At 38.4% G+C, this 18,544-nt stretch overlaps 2 protein-coding genes across 3 annotated transcripts in view; one reads left to right on the forward strand and one right to left on the reverse strand.

Moving 5' to 3' along the window:
* The first annotated feature begins 3,103 nt into the window (after positions 1-3,103).
* LOC128738182 (titin) overlaps positions 3,104-18,544 on the forward strand; it is a 70,284-nt gene continuing 54,843 nt past the window's right edge. The window contains exon 1 of the mRNA XM_053833114.1: positions 3,104-3,175. Coding sequence (XP_053689089.1) covers positions 3,139-3,175 — 37 coding nt within the window. The 5' untranslated portion in view covers positions 3,104-3,138. The remainder of the gene's footprint in view (positions 3,176-18,544) is intronic.
* LOC128738186 (antigen 5 like allergen Cul n 1-like) lies at positions 13,660-15,336 on the reverse strand. Of its 2 annotated transcripts, XR_008412081.1 has the most exons (6): positions 15,121-15,336; positions 14,891-15,061; positions 14,748-14,829; positions 14,527-14,686; positions 14,171-14,461; positions 13,660-14,106 (listed from the first exon to the last, which is right to left on the reverse strand). XR_008412081.1 is itself a non-coding variant. In XM_053833121.1 (5 exons), exons 1-5 carry the CDS (start codon positions 15,268-15,270, stop codon positions 14,242-14,244), a joined length of 783 nt encoding a protein of 260 aa, XP_053689096.1. In that variant the 5' UTR covers positions 15,271-15,336; the 3' UTR covers positions 14,140-14,241. The 2 variants fall into 2 exon arrangements, 1 of the variants encoding a protein (XP_053689096.1); XM_053833121.1 differs by lacking the exon at positions 13,660-14,106 and having other exon boundaries at positions 14,140-14,461.

An 18,544-nucleotide genomic window follows, 5' to 3' on the forward strand; every position in this document is an offset into this window, starting at 1 on the left:
GTCTGATGCTTCTGCCAATGCAGTTTCTAAATAACACTACTTGAACGAACCACGATGATCAAAACAAAACAAAAAACAACAATCCAGAATATTTGTTTGGGGCCGTATTCAATACGGCCCGCGAGATGTGCGTTGCTGACAGCTGCAGTTGAAAGGGATAGGGTTGCCAGTCCCCTGGTTTTTTACTATCAGAAACTAGAGGCGGTGTCCTATTCCTACTTCATGTACAATTTCAAGTTTAATTTCATGTGCATTACCAATTTTATTTTCAACTTTAATGTAGGTTCAAATCCAGTTTCAACTGCAATTTAAAACCAAATAGGGTATGTTGCTGCTTCGTCGTAATTGCCTATTCCCATTCAATCCAACACAAATGATTAAAAATATCAGCATTTTTATGACACACAATGCAAAATTAGTCATTCCCTAATATTTTAGTTAGTTGTCTATCATACGCGATCAATCAAAGTGAGCTAAGATCTATTTAAATGCTTTTTATCATTAAAGTAGTCCTACCAGCCAAATTTCCTACGTTTTTTCGTGCGACGAAGAAGAAAATGTCAACTAATCGTTTTAATTTCCGTCATTCATAAATGAAAATAACTCACGCCAGGAAAACTTGCCTGACCTGCAGAAATTTTACGAAACAACATTTATCATGCCGTCTTACACAAATACATGCGCGTTAGCTTCGTAAACATTGTTGTGATTTTTAGTTCGGACGATGAAAAATTTTGATGGACGGATTTTAAACCGGTACGACGAATTTAAGAAATAAAGTCAGTTGCTTAATTTCAATAATATGCTTTAATAATCGCTTTTCAGTGATTTCAAAGTCCACGGATCGGAAGGTAAGTGTGTTTTAGTCAAATCAGCACAAGAACTTTTGGAGTATTCATTAAATTCATCCAACAAATGATGAAAATTAGAATGGCTTTACTTACTACGACGGGAATTAGAAATAAACCCTAGGTTACAAAAATGTTTTCATTAAGAATTGGGCCACCAGTTGTTATCCTCAATATTATGATTTATGAAGCTAGCTTGTTTAGTTTTTGGTGAAGGCCGTTCGTATGCTCACACTATGGTCTAATAGATTACTATCATATATTTTTTGTTGGTTAACACGCAGATTAGGGGAACTAACCATCGTTTCTATTACGATCTAGGCTTATAACATTTATTTCCAAATATAGAGCGAGGCATAAATCATCATTATAGTGTCTGTTACGGATAAAACAATTAACCGCTTTTATCTCGAGATGTATGAATGGAATGGAACCCATTATGCAACCCAGCAGTGCTTCATTCTTCAACACCGACCGGTTTCAAAATAGAACTCACTATTATCTTTACTGCTCTCCAAATGGATTGCGCGTAAGGAATCCTGAGGAAGATTTCTTTTAGTTTATTTATTGACTCTTCAGTTCTTTATTTGTGTTTAATTTTAGTGACTGAGAAAAAATCGGAAATAGATTGCACACTGCCGGCGCGGCGGTTAGTTTGTCCTACACGTAAGTAAATAAGTACCACCAGCAGCAGTAGCAGCACCACGTAGACAGCTTGATGAAGGCAGCTAAAAATATTCCACCCGGTGTGTGGACGGAGTGCGAACGGAGAAGATGCAGCATGACCGGCCGTGAAAGCCGTTGTGTCGGAAAATTTGCAGATTGGGCTTTCCACATTGCGGTTTCGCTGCATAACAGTCGTACGAAAACTGCAATAGTTACGCATGTAGGGTACACGGTAAAATTTCTAACATGATTTGCTCTTAGTTTTTCTTTTCATTGATCATGAAGCTGTATACCCACACACCCGTATCTTGAAATATGCTATTTTAATTCAGAGTTGATTTCAATGGCTTTAATAAATAAAACCATCAAGATTTTTTTAATTTAGTAGCGTTGGGAAATTTGATAAACCAAATCATGAAAACACCACATAGAGAATCGAATAGAGGTAGGAGACTATTTCCACTATAAGAAGATAACATCAACAGGTCACGATTATTGTTGTTACTTTTTCTATTCTTCTGGAAAAACAGTAAAGAACAGTAAAGAATAAATCGTGTGTTTTAAATCTGACTCCTTGGAATCATGAATATACGTCCGGAACCCTAAACTCACACAAAACACCGCAGCATGTCCACATTATCTCTAAGTTTATTTGTGGCAAGCAGAACAGCACAGCACAGCGCAGCGCAGCGGCTACACCCGCCGTCCGTCGATGGGTCTGAGTTGCGTTCCGGGCCACAGACACTAACGTACCCCGTTCAACCGAAATTTGTAACGAGAAAATAAAAATCAACGCGCGCAAACCCTCGAGCATCGTCACCGGTGGCCATCGTCGTCCGTTCGGCCGGCCGAGCTATGCACGATACATACACTTTACTCTGTTTCTTCGAGCGCTGGGATTTGCACACAAAATCTCTGTGTTTTTGTGTTCAGATTTTTCTTTTCTGTTCTTGGCACTTTCTCGTATCCTTTTGTTTTTATTTTCCCTGTACCACCCAGCCCAGCCCACGTGTCCGGTGTGTGTAACGGAGCTTCCGCCGCCGACGACGACGACGACGACGACAACGACGACGTTTTCATTGCTCACGCATCATCAGATCTTCCGACGGAGCGCAGATCGCTTAGTGTTTGCAGTGGTACCAGTGAATTTATCACGCCGAAATCGAAACAACTGGACGCAGTCACCGGGCAAGGATCTTTGAAGCAGTTGCAGCTGCAAGTGCATTACAGAAGCAAAAGTGACTCGGGTAAATTGCAGGTACACTTTTGGCATTCACATTCGTTTCACCTGCTGATATTGCAATCGTTCGGAAACTATCGCCCAATAAACCCCGGTAATACGAGATATTTTTGACACCGTTCAAATGTATGTGCTAGTGAGTGTTGCGGGAAATTTTGTGAAAGAATAACGAAAATTGTACTCGTTCACGAGGAAAATTCGCTAGAAGAGAATTTTACTCAGTGCGGTCAACGAGAGGAATGCGTCAACGAATATTCGCTATAAATAAGTGTGATAGTATATAATTGGCCGAAAAGAAAAATTCGAGAAAAAAAACTACCGCCATAGGAAATTGCCGAACAACCTCAATTTTATTTGTTATGACCGCTATCTGTTCTAAACAATATGGAGAAGAAAAGTAAAGAAGCAGACACCGGAAAAGGTTTGTATAAATCATGATGAAACATTCTATTCTAGAGATCGATTGCTAAAGTAAACATCCTACGAAGCTGCTAATAACTCATTCTCATGCTCCCGTTTTTCGTTCATGTTTCCCTTTGGAGTGATTCCTTCGGTCGGATAATGCCGGTAGCCGTATTTCCCTGCAGCGCACATGTTGCTCTGCGCGCGGCACCTGTTGTAGGTAAATATATACTGTGAGGCGGGTCAGATTTCGAGCGGCAGGTTGCATGAGTTGTTACGCCTTGCAACACTGCTCTGGTGGTCAGATTTTAGCATGATTGAAAGTTACTCAATATATAGGTACCTACTTCGTAAATGCACCCATCGGGGCCATCATCTGTGTCAAATTCTTTGAATAAAGGCCAGCAATATTCGAGCAGATGCAATTCAATTTTCGATGCTGATGCATTAATCTAGTAGTTTTCCAAGCCCTTAGACATTTGTGCCTCATAAATTAAACTACACTACAACTCAAATAATTCAATTTGTTTATCACTATGTATTACTTTTTCAACCACTTTAGAGCACATATAAAATGCCCGGATGATTACCCCTTTTAAGCTTCTTTTGGGTTGGAAATCGTTTGGTCAACAAAAACACTATGACCATTCAGAAAAACTCAGTACAATTTCTTCTATTTAAAGATCAATTCAAAACAACTCAAAAAATCACAATGTACCTATTTGATTTCATTTTCATTTAAGCTCCTTATGCTTTTATACCATAAAGTAAGGATCACCTAATGAAAATATATTGGTATTGCTTAAGAGGACACGAACGGCTAAAAATTTTGAAAAAATCATTATTGTTTTATTTCAGATTTTGGTTCTGCAGTCTTTTCCGCTTATTTTGATACGAAATTTGTAATGATCCGATCACGGGAAGTGGCCGAAAAACGATCATACGCATAAGCATTCCAGTGCAGTGTGGAACAACTTCGGCGGAATAAAACGCCGCTCCTGGAAAACCACGATTTTCAAACTTTGTATGCCTTTTTCTCAGAAACTACATTACGTATTGGAACAAACATTTTTTTTTGTTTTATTGGTAGTAGCTTGGCAAAGACTTTTATAACTTTTCAGTTTCGTAAACAAAATATAGCTTGAGAAAAACGAAAAAAAAAGAAAAATAGATGCCTGAAAAAATAAAATTTTGTTTGTTTTTTCTTTTTTCTCTGGCAGTGTTTCGTTTACAAACCTCAAAAGTTATAATAGTCTTTGCCAAGCTACTACCAATAAAACAAAAAAAGTTTGTTCCAATAAAGTTTGAAAATCGTGGTTTTCCAGGAGCGGCGTTTTATTCCGCCGAAGTTGTTCCACACTGCACTGGAATGCTTATGCACTTCCCGTGGTCGGATCATTACAAATTTCGTATCAAAATAAGCGGAAAAGACTGCAGAATCAAAATCTGAAATAAAAAAATAATGATTTTTTCAAAATTTTTAGCCGTTCATGTCCCCTTAACGTAAAAAAGAAGAACAAAGACGATGCAAACTTTGTTTGTTCATTGTCTACTTATATTTTTTCCACAACAACACGACAAATTTTTCAACGTGTATGCCCTTTTTGCTTCTGCAGTATCCCTTTAATAATACTCTCAACTGGAATTAGACGAGAAAGTCCTTCAAGTCTAATTATCCACATCCTATTATACAGATACATCTACGTCTACACATCTACACATCTACACAACTACATTTGTCGCAAGTTGAGTAGTCAACATGAAGGTACTTTACCGTAGATACGTTTACCAGAAATTTTAGAAAAATTTTCTAAATTGTTAAGAAAAAATCGAGGATTTTCTTAGGGATTGCCTACAATATCTAACGAACTGGCCATCTGTGCCGCATGCCGCTTCTCGAGTCTCAAGTTCCCTGTCTTCTGCGACTTCTTCTTAATAATTAGCAAATATTTTGTGATCTAAATGGAATTGGGGTCATTTACGCGATTATTATGATCTTTTTCGATGAGATCCAACTAGTTATCATGGCACCACTACGAAAAAGACCGTTTGCTAAATCTGGTCAAAACTTCACCAAATCTGTTTGTGCCTGCGTAAATATTAGAATGCGTTTTCCAGGCGCTGTTACTTCGAGTCCAAACCTTGCAGCAAATTTCTTGCCAGATCATTAATTTGTGTACAACTTTACAAGCAACTCAAATTTGTCAGGATCATTACTTCACGCTACAGCCAGATAAAACTTTAGTCCCGAATGTGCTCAAAAACGATCCTCACGTATGTTTCGTCGTGATCAAATAGGGTATGTTGCTGCTTCGTCGTAATTGCCTATTTCCGTCTTATCCAACATAAATTATTAAAAATATCAGCATTTTTATGGCACACAATGCAAAACTAGTTATTCCCTAATATTTTAGTTTGTTGTCTATTATACGCGATCAATCAAAGTGAGCTGAGATCTATTTAAATGCTTTTTGTCATTAAAGAAGTCCTACCAGCCAAATTTCCTACGTTTTTTCGTGCGACGAAGAAGAAAATGTCAACGAATCGTTTTAATTTCTGTCATTGTCATAAATGAAAATAACTCACGCAAGGCATTGTCGTTATTCTACAGCCAAGAAAATTTGCCTGACCTGCAGAAATTTTGCAGAATAAAATTAGTCATGCCGTCCTACACAAATACATACGCGTTAGCTTCGTAAACATTGTTGTGATTTTTAGTTCGTACGATGAAAAATTTTGATGGACGGATTTTAAAACGGTACGACGAATTTAAGAAATAAATTCAGTTGCGTAATTTCAATAATATGCTTTAATAATCGCTTTTCAGTGATTTCAAAGTTGACGGATTGGAAGGTAAGTGTGTTTTAGTCAAATCAGCACAAGAACTTTTGGAGTATTGTTTAAATCCATCCAACAAATGATGAAAATTAGAATGGCTCTACTTACTACGACGAGAATTAGAAATAAACCCTACTTTATTTCGACTCAAGCGCGTATTTTGGGCTCCAGGTACTGCGTGTTTAGAAGATTACAGAAATGAAATTAAAAGAACGGTGGTGTTATTTTTCTACTCTTCTGATTCGGGAATCCTGGCTTCGTCGTGATTGTTCTTAATACCTTCCAGGATGTATTTAACGAGTAATCCAATAGTTCTTGTGCTGATTTCACTCAAATACACTCATCTTCAGACCCGCGCACTTTAATTTAACCAAAAAGCGATTATAATAAGCATTTTGTTGAAATTACGTAACTGACTTTGTTACTTAAATTCGCCCAAACCAAAAATCATACCAATGTTCACAAAATTAGTATGTATTTGTGTAGAACGGCACGATAAATGTCATTCTGCAAAAAAATCTGCTGGTCATGCAAATTTTCTCGGGTGCAGAATAACGATAATGGGTTGCGTCAGTTATTTTAATTTTATGAATGACATAAATTGAGACATTTTTTCTTCGTCGAATGAGCACAAAAAATGCAAAAATATATTTAAATAGATCTCAGTACACTTTTATTGATCGCGCATGATAGCCATCAAACTATAATAGTAGGAAGTAACTATTTTTACATTGTGTGTCATAAAATACGCTGATATTTTTAATTATTTGTATTAGATAGAACGGGAATAGAGCATTCCAGTTATGTGTGTATTGATGCTTGAAAATGAGGCAAACAACAACAGTAAACAAAAGAGATGCATTCCTTTGTCACCAAGGTACATAATGAATTTCGTCTTCCGCTGGCTTAAATACCAGCAAATTTTCAAAATATGTGCTTGAATTTGGAACAGGATGGAAAATTTGACCGAAATATATGCTTTGCAGTGTGCTAAACGGAGAAACACAACTAGTAATCGCTATTTTTCGGTTTGTTCCTCCAGCATCAGCATCAAATGAGGTAAACATCATGTATATACACGCGTATTTCATGTTCGCTAGTGTGGGTGCTTGAGCTGTCAGAAAGCTCTATAGGCATTTACGAAGAAGCAGACGACAGACCCTGTATCAGTTTCCTTGTTAGAAATATCCACTACGACCAGAACCAAAACAAATATCCACTATGACCAGAACCAAAATTTCAGGCTGAAATAAAACAACATGTGCAGGAGTATTTGAACCTTAAAGTCAGCCAAAAGTATTGTTATTCATTTTTATTAGAGTAAACAAGCGGTAATGAATGTAAACAAGAGTAATCAAGTAAACGAATGAAAACCAGTATTATTAGTTCCTTGAAGCATGTTTTTATGAAATTGTGTTTGTGTCTACTTAGCAGTGTAGTAGAACTTCTCTGGTATTACTTTTGCTGAAGTTGCAGTAGATAGAAGTGTCTCAGCGAAGCAGAATTCGAAACAATAGTGAAAAGGACAATTATAGTGTAGTGTCCGTCTCCATTACGTTACGTTAATCTTTATGTAAACATACCTTCCGATATGTGCAAGTTACGATTAGCGTGTATGAGAATTACGTCTTCTTGCAACGCTTCCGAAATGTCAAAAAGTTAAGCGCGAGAATTCGCTCGTTGAGCTCATAAAGCATTGCACGCAGACTTCAGTGCGTCTTTTTCGTCCCCAGGTTTGACAGTGTTTTGTGGTTTGTTTTGATTACTTATTCGCAAGATCCAGAAACAAAAAAAAGCAGAAATGGCAAAAATATATGTTGTACTGAACTGCTATCATTTTTTTTTGCTTCGGAAAAATCGGGCATTTTCGGTTTCCGCAAACAAGTGGTACGAATTACTAATAATAAATCCACTAGTAATAAATTTAAGTTACAAAGGGAATCAAAACAATCCACACAAAAACTTCAAACCAGAGTTGAGGTTAGGTACCGTGCAAAGGTTTATTGGTACGTAACCTCCGACCGAGTAGGACGTAATAAAACGTTTATCAAGATCGTGCAACCGCGTGTTTTATTTTCTGCTAGAGTAGAGTTAATTGTTATCAACAATATTGTTAAAGAAAGTTTAGTTTTATCTTTTGTACATACGGTGCTATGGGGCTGCTACCCTGGTAGCAAAAATAGCGCTCACTTGGTTACCAACGGGATAGCAGCTTCATTTCACCGTAAATACAAAATATAAAACCATACTATCAACAAATTTCCGCAGGAAAATGATATGCTCCAACCAAACTAATACTTATTTTTCTAAGAAACAGCAGTTTTGACTGATGAAACGCTTCGAATGAATTGCAATATGCTTCAATTGACCGCGCAAATTTGACAAACATTTGAGAAATTTGCCATGTTTTCCTTTTAATACTGCGTACGAGTTTACGCCCCTAAGAACTTAAACCTCTGACGAACTGACATGACACATAGAATAAAATCCTTTAAGGGGACATAAACGACTAAAAGTTTTGAAAATTTCATAATTTTTTTATTTCAGATTTTGATTCTGCAGTCTTTTCCGCTTATTTTGATACTAATTTTAGAATGATCCGACCACAGGAAGTGGCCGAAAAACGATCATACACATAAGCATTCCAGTGCGGCGTGGAACAACCTCGACGGAATGAAACACCGCTCCTGAAAAACCACGATTTTCAAACTTTATGTACCTTTTTCTCAGAAACTACACAACGTATTGGAACAAACTTTTTTTTGTTTTGTTGGTAGCAGCTTGACAAAAATTTTTATAACTTTTGACCGTAGTAAACAAAACACAACCAGAGAAAAAAGAAAAAGAAGACAAAATTTAATTTTTTCAGCCATCTTTTCTTCTTCTTTTTCGTTTTTCTCAAACTGTATTTCGTTTACAAAACTCAAAAGTTATAGAAGTCTTTGCCCAGCTCCTACCTACAAAACAAAAAAAAATTGCTCCAATACGTTGTGTAGTTTCTGAGAAAAAGGTACATAAAGTTTGAAAATCGTGGTTTTTCAGTAGCGGCGTTTTATTCCGTCGAGGTTGTTCCAAGCTGCACTGGAATGCTTATGTGTATGATCGGTTTTCGGTCACTTCCCGTGGTCGGATCATTACAAAATTAGAATCAAAATAACCGGAAAAGACTGCAGAATCAAAATCTGAAATAAAAAAATAATGAAATTTTCAAAACTTTTAGTTGTTTATGTCCCCTTAAAAACCATCGTCCAATACATTTTGATTGCACGCTAGCACATTCTGTTATGCATGTTGCGGAGTAGCTTGCATTTGCAGGGTTTTATGCTGTAGGGCTTTTACATTTGTTTGGTTTTATACTGAAAACTCGAAGCAACACTCACGCGCCGCGGTGTAGCCATGTTGCGAAACATGCTTTTTTGAAAAATGAGTGTTTTTGATTGGACGATGGAATTAATGCGAGTGTCTCGTCTGTTTGTCTGTGCTTAAACTAAATTAAAAAAACTCTAATTACTCTAATCTATTTCTCTATTCCGACCGCTGAGTGCTGCTGGCGTCCTGTTTACTCGCGAATCAATTCATTTCCCGCGTAGGGCAAAATTTGGTAAACAAAATTGGCTAAGCGGAGAGCGTCTCCTGCGCGGCAACCCTTTAACTTGAAATTAAATAAAGAAAACTTTTTCCAACTCAAATTCCACACGTAGGCGAAATACGTGTCTGTCGCGAATAAATATTAATAGTGGAATTTAACTTGGAAATAGTTTTCTTCTATTCTTTAATTTTAGGTTTCGTATTCTACTAAGACGCTCAAAAACTTCAGCCAACCCTTTAACACCCGTGCGGCTAACTAAAGGAACGACCGTAGCGCTTTCTGTATGCCACGCGGATTTATTTCGTTCTTCAAGCCGCAAAGCACGCGGGAGAAGCAGTTTAATTAAGGCTTTATTTAATTTTAATTTCTATGCGCGCACCCCTGGAGTAACTGGGCAACGCATTCTGAAGGTGTTTTAATATTTTTTGCTGCCGTTGGTCTACTTCCTGACCAACTCCGCGGCTGCCTTTAACTTGCCGCGAATTGACCGAGATTGAATCCGCGGGTTCAAGGGCCTGGTTCAAGAAATTGAGTCGAAAATAGGGCAAGGTCGTTTCACCTGTTAATCTTGTTCAATGACTTTACAAAGCACTCTTCCCAAGCCTACGGACATAAAATTTTCATTTTAAATTTTTAAAAATTCATGATTGTAGGTTCGTAGAACTTTTGTTGAAATAACGCTATCTTCAACTCTGACTTCCATTGGGAATAGTTCGCTCCAAATTTAAGACAGGAATATTCAGTGAACTAGTGCAAAGAAATTGGATTCTTCAAGGGACGTGCGTCACATGCAAGCGGTGAACGAAGCATCAGTCACTTCAAAAGGCGGCGAGTCTTCTCTAGCAGATTTTTCCAAAGAAAAAATACTTCGGCTACTTCAGCTAAAGGCAAACATTATGAAAAAGATCTGCGAAAGAAGCAAAATCGAGACAAAACTGGACTAGGTTCTTTTTCTTGTCCGGGGCCGTCTTTTACAGACCTACCGTTCCAAGTGAGGATGGAAAGCGGTCATTCTACCGCATCCTACAAAGATGCGCTTCTCAGAGACCTTCATAGGGCTCTGTATGCCACTCCTCCAGACTCATTCATATTTTCTTAAAAGGGGTATGGATTGAGATTTGGTGTGGTTTGCTTTGCTCTGGACATTGAGCAAGGCTCCGCTTGGCTCAAGGTGACATTAGGCCTCATAAACCAAAATGCCGACGAGCATAGCTTTGTTATTGAGCCTTTTAGTCTTGCTCAGAACAGAATCAGCAGGGTACCGTACTATCCTCTGTAGCATCGACTGTGGCTCTTTAGAACTCCTGGAATGGCAAAATCTGGAAAGTATGGTTTTTATAGTTTCTGGCTTTAAAAACGGTTCATGATAGCTTTTTTCAGATCTTCCACAGTGTTCCACCCTAAGTTGTACATGGTGGGATACAGCATAAATTAAATCACAAAAAACAAGTGAGATCAGCTGCTCATAGCTGCTCTTCCCCGAGATACACCCCCTTAAAGATTACATGTAAAAATTAAAAAAAAAACTAGTGATTGCTTCTAAAGGGAGAAAGATAGAGCTCTACTATTTTCGACGAAAATTACTAATTTACTAATTACTAATTCCTAATTTCTTAGAACATTTGAAAGGCGTACGAAGCGTTATTAAAGAGCTAGATTGCAAAAAAAACTGTTTTTAAGGGTGTCCCTAAGAGGTTGGTTCTATAACTTCTTTCACGTAAGCGATAGAAACCTTCAGTATTCAACAAAGTTTCTCAAAAATAGTTTAGCTATAAATTTTATGGGAGTAGCAATCATTTCTGACTTTAAATAGAAAAAATATTTGTTGTATCTTCTTAGAGCCACCCTAATGTCCAAATATTTTTTCACCACTAGAAAGTGCTTTTTAATGTAGAAACTTTTCTGAAGCAACTATCATCATGTATCCTAAGGTTTTGATGCTATTACTTATGTCTCACTTTTTTTTGAATCCGTCCCATTGTGGAACGTGAGGTGACCGAAAGCAGCACTTTAATGAATACCTGAATGGCGTCTAGGCAGAGAACCATCGCGACGAAGAAAGCAAATTCGACTCTGCTACCAAAGGAGAAGAGATACCAGCCCCAATGATAGGTCAAGTTAAGGAGGCCATCATGCAGCCACTTGTCTATCACCGGATAATTGTTAGAATTTGGGATACACAAAAGCTATCGGATGAGTGGTTAGATGGAATTATCTGACCAATTGCTGGGGGATTTGCGGGAATTTATCAAGCCGACTTCGTAGGAAGGCGGTTAACAACAGATCAAATAAATACACTGCGGCAAATATTCCAAAAAGGCCGTAAATACAGAATTCCCATGCACCATTTGTTCGTTGACTTCGAAGCTGCTTGTGATACCATCAAACGAAAAGAGCTATGGAGAATCATGGACGAAAACGGCTTCCCCTGACAGCGGATCACACTGATTCAATCTACGAAAGATGGTACACAGTGCTGTGTTTCGACTTCAGGTGGATTGTCAAGTTCATTCGAATCACACAGAGGGCTTGCTGCCCAGCATAGCGCTACAAGGTGTTCTGAACCGAGTGGATATCAACACTCGAGGTATGATCTTCAACAAAGCTAGACATTTTGTCTGCTTTGCCAATGACATGGATTATCGGCAGAACATCTATGTCAATCGCTGAACAGTAGACCAGACTAAAGCGCGAAGCATAAAAAATTGGGTTAAAGGTAATTAGGTCTCAAATAAAGTAGATGCAGGCCGGCGGAACCGAGGCCGACTTTCATTGTTCCATGTATGGAGATGAAATCCAATGAAGCTTTCTAATCTACTTTTAGTGATTTCAAATAGCCAAAAGTAGTGAATAAAACTCGTACTGAGAATATTTACTTTACATCAATCTGCTACCGCAGCAATGTTGTTGGATAATATGCGCATCAAAGAGAAATTTGTTGTCAATTTGGTAAAGAAATTTGATTCTCTTCATATGTTTACCAGCTGCACATCGTTAGCTCAACGTAAATTGCCTGCTTCACGGTTGTAGAATAAGGATCCGATTTGCTCTAAGCGATGATGGATTGCATCTCACATAATATCAAATTTCTCCTTTCTTGCTTCAGCTGGTTCTTAAGTTACTTAATTTGTTTTCTGTTCAGGCTTGTTAATCAACCAACAGAACACATCGAAATCGGATTCAGTATCTTTTTTTGTCCTCGCGTAGTGTTACAAATTACTAGGCAACTCCATCCTGAAAAATATACTTATTCTTCGCTACAGCACCACCATAACTTATATTGCATCACATCATAACAAAACCTTGTGATCGTTATATAAATGCCTAGTTAATTTTGTATATTATTATTTGTATTTGTGGCTTGAGCGACATGTTTCTCACAATTGTTTGGAAAGCTTGTGGCTTTTGACTTCGAAAGATTGAAATTCTGCCACAATTTGATTTGTGTGCCGTTATTTTGCATGTTCACTTGAAACTACAACACATCAAAGCCATGATGTTGACTCACCCTAATGCTCGTAAGCAACATATGAAAATTCCGGCGATAAAAATATATCCGCTTGCGAGCAGATGTGGGTGGAGCACGAGCTAGCAGCTTCAGTAAAGAAGCGCGAAATGACGTATAAACATTTTGGAGTAAACGAAAATATCGTCTGATTGTAGGTCAATACAGAAACGCCGCTCGGTGGTGCAGGGAAAATGAAATTCATGATGGTCATCTTTTCTCGGTAAGTTAGGTATACTCTACCTGTCCCACATCACTACACTTTTGACTGTTTGTTTATTGGTGTCGAAGCCAGCTTATTCTCGATTTTGAAAAAACAATATTTTCGTTGCATAAACATGGCCCACTTATGACTTTGTTGCTGACTGTTGTTTATTGAATCATATCAAAAATGAGTTAAGTCAATAGGTGCGTAATGTTATGACGCTGCATAAAGCATTTCACCAATTATGGAAATATTTGTATATTTTTGTTTTTTAATTATTTATCCTAAACTGACCGAAAGTCTCAGTGAGGTACATGGGAAATGCCAATTTGAGTTGAGAACATTACACAACCTTTTTTCAAATTGGCATACAAACCCATCATCTTTTTAAGTTTGACTACAGTTACATTCACAAAAACTGATAATAAATCAATTTATGTGGAGTTAATTATTAACTTCTCTCTGAATTTCCACCATTCTCGAGTTTTAATTGCTCATGTCCCATCTAATTCCATGCATGGGACATTTTCTCCGACAACAAATATTTTGTATTATTGAAATCTAAAGCTGGTCACATAAGGTTAAACATGGATCTAATACACATTCCATTAAATCGATGATTCCAATTCTTCTTACGAAATAATACTATTAATAGAACAGCCGAATAATTGCATACCAGCTTGGTCTAGACAACGACGAAAAATTTATGGAATAAAACCTACAGTAGCGGAATAACATTAATCAACTTTCAGACATATGTCAAAGACACTAGACACGAGAAAAAATTGTCTTGGGTCTTGCAGCTCTATTAATCTGCAACAAAAAATGTGTCGATAAAGGAACATCTTTCATCCCAGATGGTATTGGTTAATTTTACCGTTTTATTTTGGCACGTTTTTGCAGCATTGCCAGAGAACACTTGAACCTTTGTGTGTTTCAAATAAAGATCTAACTACCGCACAGGAATTTGTACGTCCTGTCACACTTTTTCCCCGGACATCCAGAGCACGGTTGGCCTCTACTGTACACGGCTTTCTGCAGCCAGGTCCACGAGGAATAATTGCATGTCATTAGAAAAGTGTCACCGGTTCCGCTGTAGTCGTACATCGATATGGCACAACCAACATCGGTCTGATAGTCCACAGCCATCGCGGTGAAGTGCAACACTCTGAAACATAGGCATAGATTTTTCTTCCTGATTCAATCGAAGTAATTAATTAAACAACACGTTACCCATAACTCTGGCCTTGATATTTATCGACTTCGTTGAGGTAAAAATCTTTATGCTCATCCCACCACGCTTGGATTCCTTCTTTAATGAGCTTTTCCAGGTTGGTCCTTTTAACCGACCACGAACTGTAGTAAATATTTTGCCCAGCGTTTTTGAACTTGACTAAACGAAGCAAGTATTCGAATAACTACACAAATATTTCACAAAGATAATAGAACATTACCGGTACTTCGACATCTGTCATGTTCCATTTCGCACTGTTTCACGTTCAACTCAGCTAACTTCGCTAACTCATCATTCCATTTCTGCAAATTAGAGGTTTGTACAAACGTTACTAAATCTTGGCAAAACTTAAAATATCATTACCAGTTTTGGCATCTTCTTGGCGCTGGGAAAAGTACCATACGTTGAGGACATTTTGCCACTAGCCAGCGTATTCCTTAGGCTATTATGTTGATTCAGTATCAGATTTTTGTACTGATTCGTAATTTTAATCATCCTCGGGTGCAAGTTGTAGCACGCTCCGTAGGCAGAAAACTTCAATCATACTGGTTGTGAGTTATGCTAAACCACAGTACTAATGCTAAGCAACTTACGTCCTTTGGATTACAGCCGATGTGCTGTCCTTTATTTTCGCATATTTTAGTATACGTACTGGAGCAATAATTAGGTGCCGTGCCTCCACTAGAGTACGCAGGAATTGTCACTAAAGCCAGCAATAGAAATAAGTTGTAAGTTTTCCCCATTGTAACGGTACAGTTAATGTGTCCTGCGGTTGTTTTCAATTGCGTTCGAGTCAATTAATGGCAATTGAACAAGAAGTAATGTTTCTATATATACATACACACACTTCATCCATAGCGTTAATACCATTTCTCTAAAGCTGAATCAACTTGAACACTAAGTGATCTTATGCCAGCAAATTGATTTCTGCGTTAGTAATCTTTCAATGTTTGGATAAAGTATTTGCTTACAACAGTCGCGTGTAAATTGTGTACATATCTATATTCTTTCAATAAACCTCAGTTTTTAATAACAACTTGTTAAGCGTGTTTACGCGTCTACGTGTAACATTATTTAACTAGCAGAACGTACCTATCATTTGTCTTGTATTTCATTTTTCCACTGCTGTAAATCTCTGTTCGAAAATTTTCATCATACCTAATAGTTCAACCAGCAAAAATGTCAATTTATACCTTTTTTATATTTTAAACTTTTGTTCGATTTTCTGAAAAGGGTATGCAAGCCAAGCCACATTTTATCAACTCATCAACTCATACACGAACATTGTACACTCCTTTTGAATAAAACCAGTCGTTGTACCACTATTAGGTCGTATTTCAATACTGACAGCTTGCCCAGTCTAGCCAGAATAGGCAATTAATCTCATGCTGTTCTAGAAATGTCTATCACCCTGTTCTGAAGATGATTCATGATTCCAGAAGCTGTAGATTGCTTGCCAAATGAAGAGCTTTTTCGGGAAATTTAACATCTCTCTTAGATACCGAAGACAGCTGACCTGGTAAAGACCAGCAAGATATTAAGTCTGTTCAAGCATTGGCCGAATCATTCGATTCGCGATGTAGCGAAGAGTAGCATTCTGTTCTCATATGGTTTGTCCAGAAAACGGTGTAATGTGGCAGCTTCCATGTCTTACAGATCCGGAAAACACCGACCGGAACAATGAACAAAACACGATGACCAAAACCTACGCCAGGAACTAGTACCGAATGTGGCTGTCGAAACCGATGTGCTTCGTGATGGACGACAAGAGTTTTATACGCTTCCTCCCAGTAAACCATTTGATTTGTATATCTCGATTGCAACTGAGATATACGATCCATATATGCGTACGAAAAAATTATATTTCCCGCCATGTAAGAACATATATGTACCAAAGTGGAGGCGATATACGTGCGAAAATTTTAACAATTGTTTGTAATTCTATTTTGCGTAGTTTTTATAACACGCAACTAAATACTCCTGAATATATGATTAAGATATAATCAAATATTGCAATCGTCTATACTGCTTTATAATTCACAGTCATGAATTGTATATGAAGGCACGCACGACTGCAAAACAACTTATTATTCACTTCGATTCGACATACTCTAATCATTATACAATTCCAATGTGAAATTGACATGAAAACGATTTAATGTGAACTTTCTATTACGATTTTGTGTTATCTGGGCTGCGGCCTCACGGAGACGAGACGCTGTTTTGAATGGATACAATTGGTGACTTATGTGTTGGAAATTGTCAAAATACTGCCATTCTTATTCCGGCCATTTCGGCTCGCGGCGAAAAGCCTCTGCGGGATCCGTTCAGTTTCTGGTAGAACTTTCGTGTTTTCTGAGCACGATTCTGCCACTTCTATTCTGCATACATACTCCTGCGCAGTCAGTACTTTTTCTCCCGGGAGATTCGGATTCGCTGCATATTCTTCTGTCTGTGTCTTTCCACGTTCTGAGGTGTGACTTTGTAAATCTTGACCGCCCAAGCAGTGTTCGCTCATCCATCACCCTCCAACGTTCATCGTCAAACCAATCGTTCCGCTGATGCCGAGTAACGTGCCCTATGGAGTTCTGCGCTACACTGCTAATGACTGTTTTAATGGTGTTCCGATAATCCTAGAGAGGGGCTTCGACTAGCTCGTCCTCTTCCGGTAGCACAGCTTCAAGTGAATGCGCGTAGTTTACGACTACGCCTAGCTGATTCAACCACGCGAGATTTTACCGAGGCTCGGTACCGACTGTTGCTCATAACGGAGAGTTTGAGTGCTGCTTAGCCATCACTAGGGAGTAGTCAAGGCAAGCGTTAGCGCTTCGATAAGATCAGATATCAATGATGTCTGAGAAGTGCCGACAGTCGGCCAAAACGTGGTAGATTTGTGATTCTTTTTGATTTGATGACCTCCAGATGTACTTGTGACAGCAGTCTATGCTGGACGAAGGTACTACGTACGACCATGTTCTTATAGGTGGCAAAGTCGATAAGTCTATTAGACCCATTTTGTTGGTCCGCGGGTGTATCACTGAACCACCCAATAACCGTTTTGTATTCCCTCTCCTGGTCGACCTGAGTAACGAAATCCCCAATGACGATCTTGATACCATGTTTTGGACAACGGCCATATTCACGCTCCAACTGTGCGTAGAATTCCTCCTTACTGTCATCGGAACTTCTGAGGTGAGTGCTATGCACGTTGATGATGCTTATATTGAAGAACCCGCCCTTGATTCTCAACCCGCAAACTCGAGAATTGATTGACCATCACCTAATCACCCGTTTCCGCATCTCACCCATTACTATGAAAGCTGTACCAAGCTCGTGTGCGTTGCCGCAGCAGCAGAGCATTGGAAGTTAAGTTCCACGGCCCCAGTTTCCAATCCATAGCTCTTTTTCGTCGCATGGTTCCATACCGATTGTTCCAGTCCGAATTTCTTTGTTCATCGTGCATTGCTTATCAGTTTTTCATGGTGGCGGCTTGCAAGGTCTCTGGCAGCATCTCCCTGTCTCGCCGGAGGACCAACGAATCTCAAAAGAGCTTGTGGCAAGTCCTACCTGCGCTTGTGCCTGCGACCGTTACTTCTACCGGGGTTGGTTATTATCCGATCTCCACCAAAGTTGCTATCCCGGTTGTTACCACGAGATTAGTACGGATTGGAGTTACTCTAATATGGTATAAATATCAGGATGCCACATCCTCCCCCTCCATAAAATGAATAATTCAGTATATGATATTATTCCGAGTTCATTATAGAGTATATTCATAGTTGGTGCAGTGTTCAAATTATTCGAGTTTGTTATATTGAAATTCGTTAACTCTCATACATGGCCTGCAGAGTAATCGCTTACTTTTGTAATGTGACTACCTAAAATAGAAATTACTAGGGTAGATGATCCATTAGTTGCGCCACTAAGCACAATATAACTTCATTTTGCTTGTTTATTGAGGTACATGCTTCAATTAATGCTTGTGGGATATAAATTTATCAAATACAAGGTATTTGT

Source organism: Sabethes cyaneus, chromosome 2 (genome assembly GCF_943734655.1).
Source record: "Sabethes cyaneus chromosome 2, idSabCyanKW18_F2, whole genome shotgun sequence".
Lineage (NCBI taxonomy): Eukaryota > Metazoa > Arthropoda > Insecta > Diptera > Culicidae > Sabethes > Sabethes cyaneus.

What these genes read in the sequence shown, in the direction of transcription:
- LOC128738186 (XM_053833121.1), bottom strand. Translation starts at nt 15,270, where the DNA reads ATGGGGAAAACTTACAACTTATTTCTATTGCTGGCTTTAGTGACAATT. An exon ending in TCGGCTGTAATCCAAAGGAC is followed by an intron (nt 15,062 to 15,120) that starts GTAAGTTGCTTA and finishes GTATGATTGAAG; the next exon opens with TTTTCTGCCTACGGAGCGTG. An exon ending in TGACAGATGTCGAAGTACCG is followed by an intron (nt 14,687 to 14,747) that starts GTAATGTTCTAT and finishes TGCTTCGTTTAG; the next exon opens with TCAAGTTCAAAAACGCTGGG.